The following is a 16,447-nucleotide window of genomic DNA, read 5'->3' as shown; positions in this document are numbered from 1 at the left end:
TTACAGGCACGTGCCACCATGCCCAGCTGATTTTTTGTAGTTTTAGTAGAGACGGGGTTTCACCATGTTGACCAGGATGGTCTCGATCTCTTGACCTCGTGATCCACCCGCCTCGGCTTCCCAAAGTGCTGGGATTACAGGCGTGAGCCACCACGCCCGGCCAGGAAATTTCTTCTTAAAAAATTTTTCCATAACATTGGTGGGGGTGGTGTACAATTCTGAGAGCCTTCTTCACACACATGAAGGTTTGTGCAACTACCACCACAACCAGGAGATGGAATAGCTCCATCCCTCCCCCAAATGTCCCTGGTGCTGCCCCTCTGCAGTCACACTCCCCACTTCCCTGCCATCCCAGTTCCTGGTCACCATTGGTCTGGTCCCTATCACTAGAGGGGGTGGGTGTGTGTATGTGTGTGTGTGTGTGTGTGTGTGTATTTCGAGACAGAGTCTCATTCTGTTTCCCAGGCTGCAGTGCAGTGGCAAAATCTCAGCTCACTGCAACCTCTGCCTCCCAGGTTCAAGCGATTCACCTATCTCAGCCTCCTGAGTATCTGGGACTACAGGTGCATGCCACCATGCCCGTCTAATTTTTTGTCTTTTCAGTAGAGATGGGGTTTCACTATGTTAGCCAGGATGGTCTCAATCTCCTGATCCTGTGATCCACCCACCTTGGCCTCCCAAAGTGCTGGGATTACAGGTGTAAGCCACTGTGCCCAGCCAAGATCTGTGTTTATAAGGCCATGACATGAGTGGAACTGTGTATGTGACTGCTTCTCTCACTTAGCACCATACCCTGGAAAGGCACCCAGGTTGTGTCCTGCATCATGGGCTGCATCTTTCAATTGCTAAGCAGTATTCCATTGTATGAATGCACCACACCTACTGAAGGACATCTGTCCTCAAACAGCCCAAGGTCAAATCCTGCCTTCAGGGTGGTCAGCAATGTTTTGGACCCCGCTCAGCCTTTCACTACTTACCGGGCAAAGACGGTGCCGCTGCCACCCGGGAATGTATAGGGGTGCTGCTTCCGGAACACGTGTCCCACACGGCTGCACGGGATGATCTCCAGGCTGCCACCACACTGCCATACGCGGAATGAGATCTCTGAGACGATGAACAAGACACAGGTGACTGACAGAGCCTGAGACGCCCCTCTGCTACAGCAGCCATGCCAAACAGGTGCAGAGGCCCCCTGACCATCCCATCACAGGGCTCTCATGCCCTCCGCTGCTGCAAAGAGACCCGATAAGGACCTGCCTCTTTCTAGAACCTGATGCAGAACTCTACAGGACAGGTGTTTGACATACTTGGATCTCTGGACCACAATACAATCGAGAAAGAATGTTCATGGGGAAATAGTTTTTAGATGTGGACTAGATACTTTGAGACAAGAATGCTTCTTGGTATATTGTAAATATAAAGGCCTCCTGGCATAAGATCATGTATATCCCAGTAGCATCGTAACTGCTGAGTGACGAAACACTTGTGCTGAATTCTTCACTTGCTGACTCTCAATTATTTGCCCTTGCTTAGTGTAAGGTCTTTCAGGTTGACTGATGGCCCCATGGATGCCATGCTAACCTCTGTGACCTGCACAGACACTCCAGATGAGTTCCTGGAAAATCTGAGGTAATCGGAAGACCATGAGAAGAGGAAGAAATGATCAACCCCTACGGGGCACCTACTTAACTTTAAGACATTCTCTATTGTTCCTTATTCCTGCCCCAATTGATAAGGCCATTGACTTTGTAACTGACCTTGGACCTTGACTGTATACCAGGACCCCCTCCCAGCTTGCAAACCTAGGACCCCCTCCCAGCTTGCAAACACTGCCCTAAACTGTAACTTCTATAACTTTCCACTGCCCACCCCAAACCTATAAAACCAACTCCTAACCCACTGCCCTTCGCTGACCCTATTTTTGGATTCGGTCCACCTACACCCTGGTGAATAAACAGCCATATTGCTCACACAAAGCCCATCTGGGGGTGTCTTCATTCAGAGTGCACATTTTAGCACTTAGTATCAACGCTGTGAGAAAAGGCAACACTGAAGGCATATAAATATCTACAATTAAGCTTCATTGTTAGATATTCTAGACAACCATAGATACCACCTTTCTCTAAAACTTATTAACAGACTGAACCTTAGGATGCATCCTGGCTTTTCCCATGCAGGGGAAAATAATCTCTTCCCTCAAATGGCAAAGCTTATTAAATATAAGTCCCTGTGCATTAGCAGGCTCAAGTCTCCTGGCAAAGTTTGGACTTATGGACTATGGACTTACAGACTATACCTTATGTTCTATGGTAGTGGCCAAGGATAGTCAAGTAACTGACTGATATCTCCACCCTGCTCACAGACTTGTACCAGTCAGTAATTAACTGGCCCAGGTAGGGCTGCTCCCTGGGGAAGGCTGCTGTTCACCTGCTTCAACAAAGAACTGACCTGCAGGAGGAACGAGACGTGTAGGGCTAGGCACTCCGCATGCCTACTTATACATCAGATTGCCCTAGGCTTTGGAACTCAGTCGAAGCTTAGACTGACTGGTGCTCCTTCTGTGACACAAACGTACCTTTCAACCAGGCACCTGCCCTTATCATCACTGATTAGGTGAGTGACTGGAGTCAGAGGTCCGACTGAATGCAAGAAACAGATTAAACAGAAAAACTAAGGATTTTCTGAAAGGCAAAAAAATCCCCAGTTTTTCTTCACATGGTTTGTACGACAGAAAAGAGAATTTTCCTCTCTATCATCTAGATCCCTACGAACATGTTAGGGAGGAAGGACCCAAATCACCAGAGTTAATGTGAATGACAGGACTTCATTTTTTTTTAATAGCTAAATAGTGTTCCTAGGACACTGAGTGAAATAAGACAAGAACAGAAAGTTGAACACCATGTTTTCACCCATACATGGAAGCTAAAAAAGTTGATCTCATAGAATTAAAAAGTGTAAGGAGGATAGTAGAGGCTGGGAAGGAAGGAACAGGGATTTTTTCAAGGATACAAAATTACAGCTAGAGAGGAGGGATGCTGTTTGCGTTCTACATAGCCCTGTAGGGTGACTCTAGGGACCAGTAATATATGACATAGTTTCAAATAACCAGAAAGAGGATACTGAATGTTCCCAACACAAAGACATGATACATGTTTGAGATGACGGATATGCTAATTCCCTTGATCTAATCACCATACCTTATATGTATTAAAAGATCACTATGTACCCCATGAATATGAACAAATCTGTCAACTAACCTATTAAAAGAAGTACAAATATACACATATAAATCTACAGAGTGTGCAGTCACGGTCACCAACGCACATTGATCAGAAATAAGGTAGGACCATCACAGACCATAAAGTGAGTTGATGGTAAATCCTGCAGATAGTTAACCTAGTTATGGCAATAGGCGCCGAGACTGCCGGTCACACGGCAGGAAATACCACACAGGGGTCAGAACACCATGAGTTCCTACTTGGGTCCGGCAAACTCATGCCTCACTCACTAGGAATGGGTGACCCTGCAGCTGTTGTGGGACTTTAACAGCCAACTCTCCCGTAGTAATAGAAAATATATGGTTACAGTCACCTGAGCATAAGAAGTGAAAGGTTTCTGACTTTTCTTTTTACAGTTCCCAACACAACTTAAGAAGTTGTCTGTATTTTGGAAAATAAAATTTAAATATCCATTTGCCTCAGCAGAAGATTTAGAATCAGGGGCTAGGAAATCCCCTTGGCTTCTCTACGGGGAGTCTGTTAAGCCAACGAGGGATACTTCCAGGGCTTTATTGGGAGATTTTCAAAGCTAAGTACAACTACAGTTATCTTCAATGCTGATTTCATTTGAGGCCTGTAACTTTGAGGATAATTACTCAGCAAAACTCAATGGCATTTTAATTAGGCAGTTAGTGTTTACATCTTGGCTCTGAGACCCTAGGCAAGATGGATGACCTCTGCAGACCACACTCTGCTAAGAAAGCATAGATGATTCCCTGGAAGTACTTAGCACAATCCTAGCACCGCAGGGATGTAGAAAAGCATTGATTATATCCCCAAGGAGACTCACCCCATCTTTAGAGCTAAGGGTTAGGTTCTTGGTCCTCCTTTTTAATTGCTTAGATGACATAAGGACTTACGTGATTAGTTAGAAAAATGGGAAGCACTAGTCATTCCAGTGGGGCACAGGTTGAGGAGGTGGTTTTGGATCTTACTCGGGCCTCTCTGCACCACACACCTCTCCCAATGCACACCCTCAGGCTGGCAATGGCTAGTAGGGTGCACAGCCCCCAGAAGCAGAAGCCAGAGCAGTGCTAAGGAGAGAGAAAGGCTCATGGCATGGCCTTCTCACATGGAAACCTGTGGGCCTGTTGAACCGCACTGGGAGTCCAAGTCCTTGGCATAACGTAAGAGAGCCAGTCATGGAGGGAAAGATGCCCCAGCCTTGCTGGGCAGAGAGGTGCTTCTCCTTGCAGGGTTCATCTTCACCCCAACCTGAACGACTCAGGCCCTAGAACCTCCTAGGCACAGCTACATCATAAATACAAACATCAAACCACAATAAACCAGCTCCTTAAAACAAATCCTCCCCTCCAATCTCTGGGTGAATGCCTCCTTAGATATGTACATCAACACTCTTCCTACGTGATGACTCAGAATGCTGGCTGATGTCTCATTTGCCTAATCCATGCTTTCAGGTAATAGTATGCACACTTCTGAAAACCACACAGTTTTTGAGAAACGGCCACCTAAGTGATAAGCTGCCCTGCTGGGCGACCGTGGCCAGCTGGATTTCCACTAAACCATTAGGGGATACCCATGGAACAGGGTGACTCAGAACTCTCCTTAGAGGGTTAACAATTCTGAAGCGTTTTGTACTCAAATGACTTGAACTCAAGCTTTCCCTAGAGGTTAATGTACCATAAAAAAAAAAAAAAAACAAAAAAAACCAAAAGTAGTTTGATCCATGGTCCCTCCACTCGCACCGTATAGTTATTGAGCCTAAAGAAGCTTCAACATCAAACCAAGGCAAAGAAATCCTCAAAGATGAGATGTTATCACTGACTTTAATGTTATAAAACAATGGAAAAACAACAGGTTAGGCTAGTCTTTTAAAGTAACAAAAGCTTTCGAAGTCTCTATTACAGTAAAAACTACTAAAATGAGTGGCCTGTTTTTCCTCTTTCGTTGTCCCATGTCCTCCAGGGTACACTCACCCAAGGACTAATGTACGTTAGCAACACTCAATGGCCCAGGAGAATTCGTTCAGAATGCCAAGCATTTGAAACAAAGGGCTTTAATTGAAACAAGCAAAACACAAGAACTCCGCCACCCCAAATCCTAAAAAAAAAAAAACCAAATCTTTTCATCTTTTATGCAGTAAACATAAGGCTACCAATGTAGGCCACAACGTGTAAAATTTCACTGTGCCCTAACCCAGGTAAAAATTATTTGCATGGGGTTGAGAACCATTCACAAAGGTAGTCAAGAAGGGATTAAGTGCCAAGGCCTCCCTGCCCCATCGGATTTTCATGATTTCAATTCGATCAATCCCACCAGCCCTCGGGGTTCATTTTCCACTCTCCACCACTAAGCATGAATCCTAGCTCCTGGACTGTTTCCCTCTGTTTTTGCAAGCCTGCATTCCAAATGCTTGGGTTCAGATGACTTGAAAGGGTTTGCATTTCCCTTCAAAGACTATCTGTTTTCTAGCATCCTCCACTCTAACTTAGGGAGGCACATTTTAACACCCAACCCAAGAGACTTTCAAGAGCAAAGGGGACGTTATATATGTGTTTGCAAGGGTCGAGTAAGCCCAGTGAATGGTCACTCTGAAGCCTTTTAAATTTTGTTTCCAATTGGCACTCTGCCTTTTGCAGAGTGGAGGCACTTCTCTGTCCTGAGATTTGAGGCTTGTACATACCTAGGTTCTCTCCTCCCCACACATCCATCATCATGTCGTACTTCCCCAATTCTTCAAAATAGAACTTATCCATCACAAACAGCCCACCAGCAATCATGGGGGTTCTAAAGGGGCAGAAAGAAGAGGGGGGTGGGAGGAGAGGGCAAAGTCAAGGTTAGATTGCCAGCACCCTTGCACCAAGGCCAAGCCCTGATTCCCTTACAATAAGCTGATTTCAGAACAGCCACACTGCTACTGTTTTCCGCTCAGTGCCCAGGGTGCCTCTGTCTCGGCTTCACCTCTGCTGCCTTCAAATGCCTCGCCCACTGGTCCGCCTGGATGTTCCCACAGTGCCAGGGGCTGGACTGAGCCTCCCCTATGCAGGCGTGACTGCTGGGGCTGGATCACTCACTGACATGCTGCCATAGGCAAAGAACTTGGCCTTTCTGTGCGTCAGTTTCTTTACAGGGTAGCTACTAGGATTACAAATAATCACGGGCATAAAGCCCTTAGCACGCTTAGGAAATGCTCCCTAGCTTCAGCTCTCATCATCACTATCACAGACGAGGCTCTACCTTCTACAAGGAAATTCACCATGCTCCTCACTTCATCACCCCAGGAATGGGCTGGCAACAGATGTACACTGAACTCCCTATTTTGTTCCCAGAAAAGATGCTCTGTGAATTCAGTGTAAAGCACTGGGAAGGTGTACAGCACACTGCAGATGCTGGCTAAATGTCAGCAAGTGTATTTCAGCAGTAAGTGCTCTGTGGATGCCATCTCCCTTAACCGTGTGCTGACTTGCAATAGGTGGCCCTGTTCTCTCACCAGCTAGAGAGGGCATCCTGACTCTCAACCATGAAGCCTACTGCCTGGCCTGGGAATCTAAAAGCATGGGCTTCATGAGCACGGGTTCCCCCCTCTGCAGTCAGTCTCCTGCTGCCCACCAAGCCCCCTTCCCTGGGCTTGGGGACCCCACTCAGCTATGGAAACGCTCTATGTTATCAACATACAGGAACGCACAGACATAGCAGACATGCCTTATAAACGTATGTGAGACTTTGACTGTGGAAAAGAAATCTCCAAGAACTTTATTCTATGGCCTGGTAGAAGGTGCGCATCTCTGAGCTAAGATGAAGGGAAACGGGAGGGCAGGAGGTGAACAGCCCCACCGGGTCTCCAGGTGGCACAGGCCCAGCAAAGAAGCCGGAACCTGGAGTCTCATCTGGGAGGGGCACCCTGAAGGATGCTGGCACTTACTTTATAGGGGCGACTGGGTTCCCCTGCCGGGACCTTCTCTGCTCAGGCGTCATATAATCCCACTTGAATACCAAGTTCCAATCAAAACCTGCCAGCAAGGAAAAGAAACAGGGTGTTGACAAGAGACTGGCCACTTCCTCCAGACACTCCCATCCTTCACAGCTTAAAAATATTCGATGTTTGGACAGAACTCAATGAAAACCAAAACAAAGCCAAAAAAAAAAAAGGTGCGGAGGAGAGAGAAGGGGACGGGGGCGTGGGTGTAGTTGGGAGAGAGAGGCAGGCAGGGAGGGTGAACACTGAATCTTCTCTCCACCCCTCCCTAAAGAAAATGTGAGTCAGGCTTTTCTGATATTGAAATATCTAAGAACAAATGCAAAATGGGGAGAGAACTGGGGTCTGTGAGGCGATAACCAGGGCATGTCCAAAGGCTGTAAGGTTGTGAGGAAGAAAGCACCCAATATGAAAATCAAGCCATCGCACCTCCAGCACTGCCCCATGGAAAGCGAATGCTGGGGAGGGAACGAGGCTCTGTCAGTTCCCTGAGCCTGCAAACTTCAGACTGTATTTGCAGCAAGAGTGGAGCGGGAACATGGTGGGAACGTGAAAACTTGAAGTGAAAATGAGCCAGTGGAAGTTGGCAAGCTGGGCAAATCAGCTTCAATTTCTGATATAGTTGGCACCTGTTGCATTTCATTTCTGCAGTCCACAGACCACCAAGGATGGAAGAGCCTGGACCTTGTATCTGGACTTGGTTTTGGGCATCTGCAGGGCCTCAGGTCTCGCCCTCGCACCCAGGGTCACACGCAGAGTGCCTCTTGGAGGCCAGCAGGCCCCACCCGCTGAGCTGTCCTGGCGCATCGGGAGGCCACTTCTCGGCAAACACACGGCCCATAGTGCTGCATTTCCAATTCCAAGAGCCTGACAGCCAAACCTAATGACTTAGGGCCATGTGTCTTTCAATCCTGCGCCTCCTAAGCTCTCTGCCATCAGGCTTTTTGTCAACAGAGCTTTTGCAATGCCCAAGTTTGGATTTGCCTGCATGCTTTGAATTTATAGTCTGTTCACCCTGATAGCCCCAGTGACTGAAGGATGGCAGGTGGGGATCTCTGAGTGTCCTGGGCTGGCCAAGAATTTATGGCTCTGGACAAAGAGGTCTCCCAGCTTTCTCACTGCACGGTAGAGGGGGCTCAGGCAGAGAGAGAGGGAAATGGACAGGGGTCCAGGCAGTTGGGACAGGAATGCATGAAGGAGACCCACACAGGCTCCTGAGCTGGCTCTATCATGGTGCCTCAAAGGCAATGAAGGCAAACCAGAAAAACAATGTCCTGGCTGTTTCACCATTACAGAAGGTTAAGGATTGACTTACATAACCTTTGCCTTATTTTTTTATGTTTATTATTATCTTGTTATTTATTTTATTAATTTGGTCCAAAGAGAAAGGCTATAGCAGATTAAAGATCTGCTAGAAATGCCATCCTTCATTTTTTTTTTCTAAAGGAATTTCATAAAATGCTCTTAGGGTGAATGTGGCCTCATTCCTCTGACTCAGAAGTCCTGTGCCCTCACAGAGCACCTCGCTGTTCCTTCCTGCCCCTGCTCAGACATATGCAGCTGCTTTGGGAGAAATAGAGCCTGGGAGATCTCAGCTCTTCCAATACTTGGGGAAATACAACATTTCTGGCTATCTAAGGATCCATCCTTTTAAATGTCCCCATTTACTTCTTACCATTTATTGGAAATCTTTCCTGAATTTTATGTTTCCCACCTTAGGTACAGTCCTCCCAACATGCCCACCCTCCCACTGATGTCTCATTCCATTATGCCCTGTGTAGCCAGCACAATCATCATCCCGTTTCCCAGATGGGGAAGCTGAGGAGCAGAGGCAAAATGGCCTGTCCACGATGACCAGGCCTGTGAGAGGCAGGTGGGGCCAAAGGCCACAATGTCTAGGACCATGGCTGAATCCAAGTATCTGTCTCCTGGGGTTAAGGCTTGTTTGCGTATGTAAGTATGTGTGTGTGAATAAACAAGGTCTCACTCTGTCTCCCAGGCTTGAGTGCAGTGATGTGATCTTGGCTCATGCAGCCTTTACCTCCCAGGCTCAAGTGATCCTCCCACCTCAGCCTCCTGAGTGGCTCCACCACACCCAGCTAATTTTTTTTCATAGAGTCAAGAGTCTTGTTATGTTGCCCAGGCTGATCTTGAACTCAAGTGATCCTCCCACCTTGGCCTCCCCACAGTGTTGGGATTATAGGCGTGAGCCACTGCACCTGGCCAAGGCCCACTTTTACAGTTTTACTATCTTCTTTTTTGATGTTAGACTGTCAGTTGACCCTCTGCCCAGTGTCTATCTAGAACAGTCTACCTTCTAATCAGCTAAGAATGTTAGGAGGTAGGAAAGAAACCTTATTTACACAGAGAAGGTTAAGGGTTGTCTGACAAAATCTTTCCTTTATTTTTTTTATGTTTACTATTATCTTATTATTTGTTTTATTAATTTGGTCCAAAGAGAGATGCTATAGCAGAATAAAGATCTGCTAAGAATGCCACCCTTGATTCTTTTTTCTAAAGGAATTTCATAAAATGCTCTTAAGGTGAATGAGGGTACCCAACAGCTGCAAAAGGGTTCTCTGATTTCACATGTAAACAATCAACAGACCTGGGAGAAGGCCACTGGTTTACTTTCTAGTGAATTGCAAAAGCATAAGGCAAAGACTGACATTGTTTAACAGCTTAGCACAGCCTCGGCTGACTTCTTGGTTCTCAGCTGAGTTCTTATAGGTGAGGCTTCCAACTTGCTGAGTTTCAGAGAGTGAAACCTTTATTAGCGGGCTATAGCAGAGCCCCTTGGGGCACAGGTCACCCCCTCCACTCACCCATCCTGGAACACAGGGACAATGAGTAAGAGCCAGGTGCAACCTAACCGATTCCTTACAGAGTGAGGTGGTGTGACTCCTGGCCATGGAGCATTTTCATGTGATCGGCAGTTTTCCGGCACAGTCCAGGAGCCCCTGGTGCTATCATGTTTATGCAAGACAAAACTTCACATGTGTCTTTCCATCCTATTCAATCAGAATCTAGGTGGTATTTTCTGGGGGCTCCAGGCTGACGGAGAACGGGAATATGTACAGCTAGTGCTCAACTTACGACCACAATTGGTTCCGACAGACCGGTCGTAACACAATTTGTTCGTAAGTTGAGTAGGCTATATGCACGTGGAGATGGTAGTGCTGCCGGAAGCTGGTCCGCACTGTTGTAAGCCCAGCTGGGCAACATTTGCGCTGCCAGACGCGGAGCAGTCATGGCTAGCGATTGTGGTCGTAAAGTCGAATGGTCGTAAATTGCATAGGTCCTAAGTTGATCAATACCTGTACTTGTTTCATTTTGTGTTTTAACAAGTTCTCGGGTTTATGTCTAACACAGAAAATGTTGATACACATGGCCCACACAGATGAAACCTCTTTGAGGCCTTCGATAATTTTTAAAAGAGTAAGTAAAGAGACGAACTACTCTTGGGGATCCAGGGCAGGTGCTGTGAGGACATACAGGAAACTGGTGTGGTCATTCTGATGAAAGGGGACCAGAGTGAAGTAGGCACAGGTGTGTTGGGCTAGGAAAGTGAGGTCAGAAACCAAGACACATGCCAGGTGCCGAATCAGCAGAATGGGGTCATGTGTGGGCTTGGTGAGGGAGAGAGGGCTGACGATGACACAGGTCTCCATCTGAGCAACCAGCAAGAGACCAGGCGGTCAGAGACACAGCCTGGGTGAGCAGAGAAGGCAAAGACAGGCTCCAGCCCCCTGAACCCCACAAAGCCTCAGATCCATGAAACTTCTTAGCCCAGACCTCTGCAAGGAGAGCTTTATCATCTCTGATCACAACGGACGCCATAGCTGTTCATGGAACCATATGGCTTGCAAAAGCAACAGAAGGTCAAGCAGATAAGAGGAGAAAGGGAAACCTAGGAAGCTCTTTAAGGGAGCAAGACTATTTTTTTCTCTTTATGAAGTCCTATTTGTTAAGCACACAGGCACTTTTCACTCGGAACACACCCTATGGCGTGAACACTGTTGTCGCTGTCATTCCTAACAATGAGAGGGAGTGGGGATCAGATGCTGGCAGAGATGGGATGAGCTAGGCAGGGGCAACATGATGGACACCTACCGCCCTTCAAGTCGGCAGATGCCCCCACGTACTGAAAGTTGTCCATATTAATGACATCGATGATGGGGGACACAACCCGAGTCCTGTCCTAAAATACAAACAAAGAGAAGAAGGAGTAGTTATCAAAATCCCAGCAAACAAAAAACTCGCCCAACCACAGAAGGCATCAGTGTTAGGCTGGCACAGGGCAAACCCGACTGGCCCTCACCACCTACTTCCCTAGGCCCACGAGAACCCAGCCTCCCCACCCAGACCCAGAAGGTCTTGCTCTTGGCCACTGCAGCTGTGCTGTGGTCTGCTGGGAGGCAGGGAGGAGATCAGGAGTAGTGCACAGCAGGAGTCACTCTAGGAGTGGAGACACCCATGGTTATGGGACAGGCAGCATCAGTTCACCCAGCTAAAAGCAAAAACTATGCTGTTGTGTCCCAAGGGCCCTTTTGTATTTTCCCAAATATCATCAGTGATTTGTGAGCTGCAGCAAACCTCAGGAACGGAATCACTGCTAAGATGCCCATACACCAAAATTAGGAATATATTTCTATGGATATATGTGGGTGTGTGTGTGTGAGATATGGTAAGTATCAGTATTATTACAGCAGAAAGTTAACCAAATTAACTAGAGATTTCCAAATTCTAAGTTTGCCTTATCTGTGATTCTACCAAAAAAATTTTTTTTTTCCTTAGACGGAGCCATTTCTTTATGCCACAACATTGTCATTGTTGTGGTAAGAGTTTGTGAACATAAGGCCTTTTAACGTCTCTAACCTCTTTAAATTCAAATGACGGATGCTGGTGAGAGACCCTGGACTATACCCCATGCTGACAGTTAACCAAAGAGCAAGTGTTTTTCTTGAGCCACTTACAGAACGCTTTTAGCCAGAAAAAAGGCTTAGAAAAATAACTTAGTAACATAATCAGCAGAGCTAAGAACATACCACATCAGAGGAACACATGAAGGAACATGCTGATTAGGAACATGTGAACACTGCAAAGCTCCAAAACACCCAAGGGCAAGTTTACAGGGAAAAGTAACCTGTGTAGTGCATTGAGGGCAGAGAGGAATACAATTTTCCTTGCCTGGCTCAGACTGGGTCTAAATGTAGGAGTTAAAGAATATAATCTACTTTACATTTTGTTTCATAAGGCTAGATTTACTGAACATTAATAGGCTCGGGATTTTCTCTCCTTAATTTAGGAGTCGTTGTTCGAAATAGTTCTGACAATCTGCCCACAGAGCTGGGTGGCCTTCGCACACTCAAACACTGTGATGGCAGCTTTGGTTTTGACTCCGCTTCTCTATGAGACAGCCTGGTGGAGTGCAGCCTGGGAGAGCAAGAAGTTGTGGGGTTGAGGTGGGTGGGGATTCCAGGATGGGTGGTTCTTTGATATAGCCGTGTGCATATGTGTTAAGAGAGGGGCTCAGATGGGGATTTAATGAAACTGGCTTTGCAATCCTGGCTCTGCCGCCTGTAAGATTGTGCATGCATTATTAAAGTTCCCTCAACCCCAGCTCATTTACCTGTCAAATAGAGATAACAAGTGCATTAAAGGTAACGTATAAAAAAGGCCTAGTATGTGACTCAAACTTGATAAAGGGTAGTGAATATGACTTTCATAATTACTAGCAGCTTGTGGTTACTTAGTATTCCATGACTTACAGTTGATCAGCTATCCTTGCTACGCTTAGGCAGAACTACTTGTTCATTTTCTATTTCCTTTCATTAAGTTTGCTTTATCGCCCCCAAGGAAGTGCTTTCTTAGTAGGAAGGAAAGAAAAGTCAATAAAACAAGCAGAAGGCAAGAGAAATGACAAAAGGCCAAATGTAAGATTAGCGATGATGTTTCTAGAAGGCAGAAGGTACAGAAGTGTAGCTGAAGATCACCCTTTGACAACCTTACCGGTCCCAGTGTGCTTCCCAGCAGCCCCCCGTCTCCCACAGAAGCCTGGAAGCCTACTGGGCTAACCTGCCCTACTCACTAAGAGCAGAGGGGTGGCCCCGGGGACAACTTCCCCAGCACGTCCCACTCTGAGAGCTGCAGGAGATGGTATTTGCTAGATGCTGGGCAGTGTTCTAAGCACTCGCAAAGCTGCAGGCTGGGAAGGAAGTTGCTTCCATGAAAAGGACTGCCTTGAACTAATCAGGCTCTCACCAGCCTCTGCTGATCCTCACATCCTACCTGTCAACTGATGGTTCTTCTTACTGATGCATTCCTACAGCCAGTAAAACAGTCTTTCTACAATGTCCCAAAGGCATTTTCTTTCGGTCAAGGAAAACTGCAGAAGGCAAGCCCAGGTCCCACCAGCCCTGAGGCCCCACTCCCCGAGTTACGACTCCCCTGGGCCATGATCCCCTCCCTGCCCTGTCACCTCACCTCTGCCACCCTCTCCAGGAGGGGCTCCAGCCAGTGCTCATTACACTCGCAGTGACTGTCCAGGAAGGTCAGGACNGACTGGCCACTTCCTCCAGACACTCCCATCCTTCACAGCTTAAAAATATTCGATGTTTGGACAGAACTCAATGAAAACCAAAACAAAGCCAAAAAAAAAAAAGGTGCGGAGGAGAGAGAAGGGGACGGGGGCGTGGGTGTAGTTGGGAGAGAGAGGCAGGCAGGGAGGGTGAACACTGAATCTTCTCTCCACCCCTCCCTAAAGAAAATGTGAGTCAGGCTTTTCTGATATTGAAATATCTAAGAACAAATGCAAAATGGGGAGAGAACTGGGGTCTGTGAGGCGATAACCAGGGCATGTCCAAAGGCTGTAAGGTTGTGAGGAAGAAAGCACCCAATATGAAAATCAAGCCATCGCACCTCCAGCACTGCCCCATGGAAAGCGAATGCTGGGGAGGGAACGAGGCTCTGTCAGTTCCCTGAGCCTGCAAACTTCAGACTGTATTTGCAGCAAGAGTGGAGCGGGAACATGGTGGGAACGTGAAAACTTGAAGTGAAAATGAGCCAGTGGAAGTTGGCAAGCTGGGCAAATCAGCTTCAATTTCTGATATAGTTGGCACCTGTTGCATTTCATTTCTGCAGTCCACAGACCACCAAGGATGGAAGAGCCTGGACCTTGTATCTGGACTTGGTTTTGGGCATCTGCAGGGCCTCAGGTCTCGCCCTCGCACCCAGGGTCACACGCAGAGTGCCTCTTGGAGGCCAGCAGGCCCCACCCGCTGAGCTGTCCTGGCGCATCGGGAGGCCACTTCTCGGCAAACACACGGCCCATAGTGCTGCATTTCCAATTCCAAGAGCCTGACAGCCAAACCTAATGACTTAGGGCCATGTGTCTTTCAATCCTGCGCCTCCTAAGCTCTCTGCCATCAGGCTTTTTGTCAACAGAGCTTTTGCAATGCCCAAGTTTGGATTTGCCTGCATGCTTTGAATTTATAGTCTGTTCACCCTGATAGCCCCAGTGACTGAAGGATGGCAGGTGGGGATCTCTGAGTGTCCTGGGCTGGCCAAGAATTTATGGCTCTGGACAAAGAGGTCTCCCAGCTTTCTCACTGCACGGTAGAGGGGGCTCAGGCAGAGAGAGAGGGAAATGGACAGGGGTCCAGGCAGTTGGGACAGGAATGCATGAAGGAGACCCACACAGGCTCCTGAGCTGGCTCTATCATGGTGCCTCAAAGGCAATGAAGGCAAACCAGAAAAACAATGTCCTGGCTGTTTCACCATTACAGAAGGTTAAGGATTGACTTACATAACCTTTGCCTTATTTTTTTATGTTTATTATTATCTTGTTATTTATTTTATTAATTTGGTCCAAAGAGAAAGGCTATAGCAGATTAAAGATCTGCTAGAAATGCCATCCTTCATTTTTTTTTTCTAAAGGAATTTCATAAAATGCTCTTAGGGTGAATGTGGCCTCATTCCTCTGACTCAGAAGTCCTGTGCCCTCACAGAGCACCTCGCTGTTCCTTCCTGCCCCTGCTCAGACATATGCAGCTGCTTTGGGAGAAATAGAGCCTGGGAGATCTCAGCTCTTCCAATACTTGGGGAAATACAACATTTCTGGCTATCTAAGGATCCATCCTTTTAAATGTCCCCATTTACTTCTTACCATTTATTGGAAATCTTTCCTGAATTTTATGTTTCCCACCTTAGGTACAGTCCTCCCAACATGCCCACCCTCCCACTGATGTCTCATTCCATTATGCCCTGTGTAGCCAGCACAATCATCATCCCGTTTCCCAGATGGGGAAGCTGAGGAGCAGAGGCAAAATGGCCTGTCCACGATGACCAGGCCTGTGAGAGGCAGGTGGGGCCAAAGGCCACAATGTCTAGGACCATGGCTGAATCCAAGTATCTGTCTCCTGGGGTTAAGGCTTGTTTGCGTATGTAAGTATGTGTGTGTGAATAAACAAGGTCTCACTCTGTCTCCCAGGCTTGAGTGCAGTGATGTGATCTTGGCTCATGCAGCCTTTACCTCCCAGGCTCAAGTGATCCTCCCACCTCAGCCTCCTGAGTGGCTCCACCACACCCAGCTAATTTTTTTTCATAGAGTCAAGAGTCTTGTTATGTTGCCCAGGCTGATCTTGAACTCAAGTGATCCTCCCACCTTGGCCTCCCCACAGTGTTGGGATTATAGGCGTGAGCCACTGCACCTGGCCAAGGCCCACTTTTACAGTTTTACTATCTTCTTTTTTGATGTTAGACTGTCAGTTGACCCTCTGCCCAGTGTCTATCTAGAACAGTCTACCTTCTAATCAGCTAAGAATGTTAGGAGGTAGGAAAGAAACCTTATTTACACAGAGAAGGTTAAGGGTTGTCTGACAAAATCTTTCCTTTATTTTTTTTATGTTTACTATTATCTTATTATTTGTTTTATTAATTTGGTCCAAAGAGAGATGCTATAGCAGAATAAAGATCTGCTAAGAATGCCACCCTTGATTCTTTTTTCTAAAGGAATTTCATAAAATGCTCTTAAGGTGAATGAGGGTACCCAACAGCTGCAAAAGGGTTCTCTGATTTCACATGTAAACAATCAACAGACCTGGGAGAAGGCCACTGGTTTACTTTCTAGTGAATTGCAAAAGCATAAGGCAAAGACTGACATTGTTTAACAGCTTAGCACAGCCTCGGCTGACTTCTTGGTTCTCAGCTGAGTTCTTATAGGTGAGGCTTC

The 16,447-nt window shown here is 46.9% G+C and overlaps 1 protein-coding gene across 1 annotated transcript in view; it reads right to left on the bottom strand.

The window, feature by feature from the left end:
- The window catches only part of GALNT2 (polypeptide N-acetylgalactosaminyltransferase 2), a 223,383-nt gene that overhangs the window by 25,663 nt on the left and 181,273 nt on the right, over window positions 1–16,447 (bottom strand). The window contains exons 9-11 of the mRNA XM_017526501.2: window positions 7,162–7,249; window positions 5,923–6,026; window positions 978–1,104 (exon numbers count right to left, since the gene is read on the bottom strand). Of these exons, the coding sequence (XP_017381990.1) occupies window positions 978–1,104; window positions 5,923–6,026; window positions 7,162–7,249 (319 nt within the window). The remainder of the gene's footprint in view (window positions 1–977; window positions 1,105–5,922; window positions 6,027–7,161; window positions 7,250–16,447) is intronic.

Source organism: Cebus imitator, unplaced genomic scaffold (assembly GCF_001604975.1).
Source record: "Cebus imitator isolate Cc_AM_T3 unplaced genomic scaffold, Cebus_imitator-1.0 Scaffold42, whole genome shotgun sequence".
Lineage (NCBI taxonomy): Eukaryota > Metazoa > Chordata > Mammalia > Primates > Cebidae > Cebus > Cebus imitator.
This window is presented reverse-complemented; position numbering and strand designations above follow the sequence as displayed.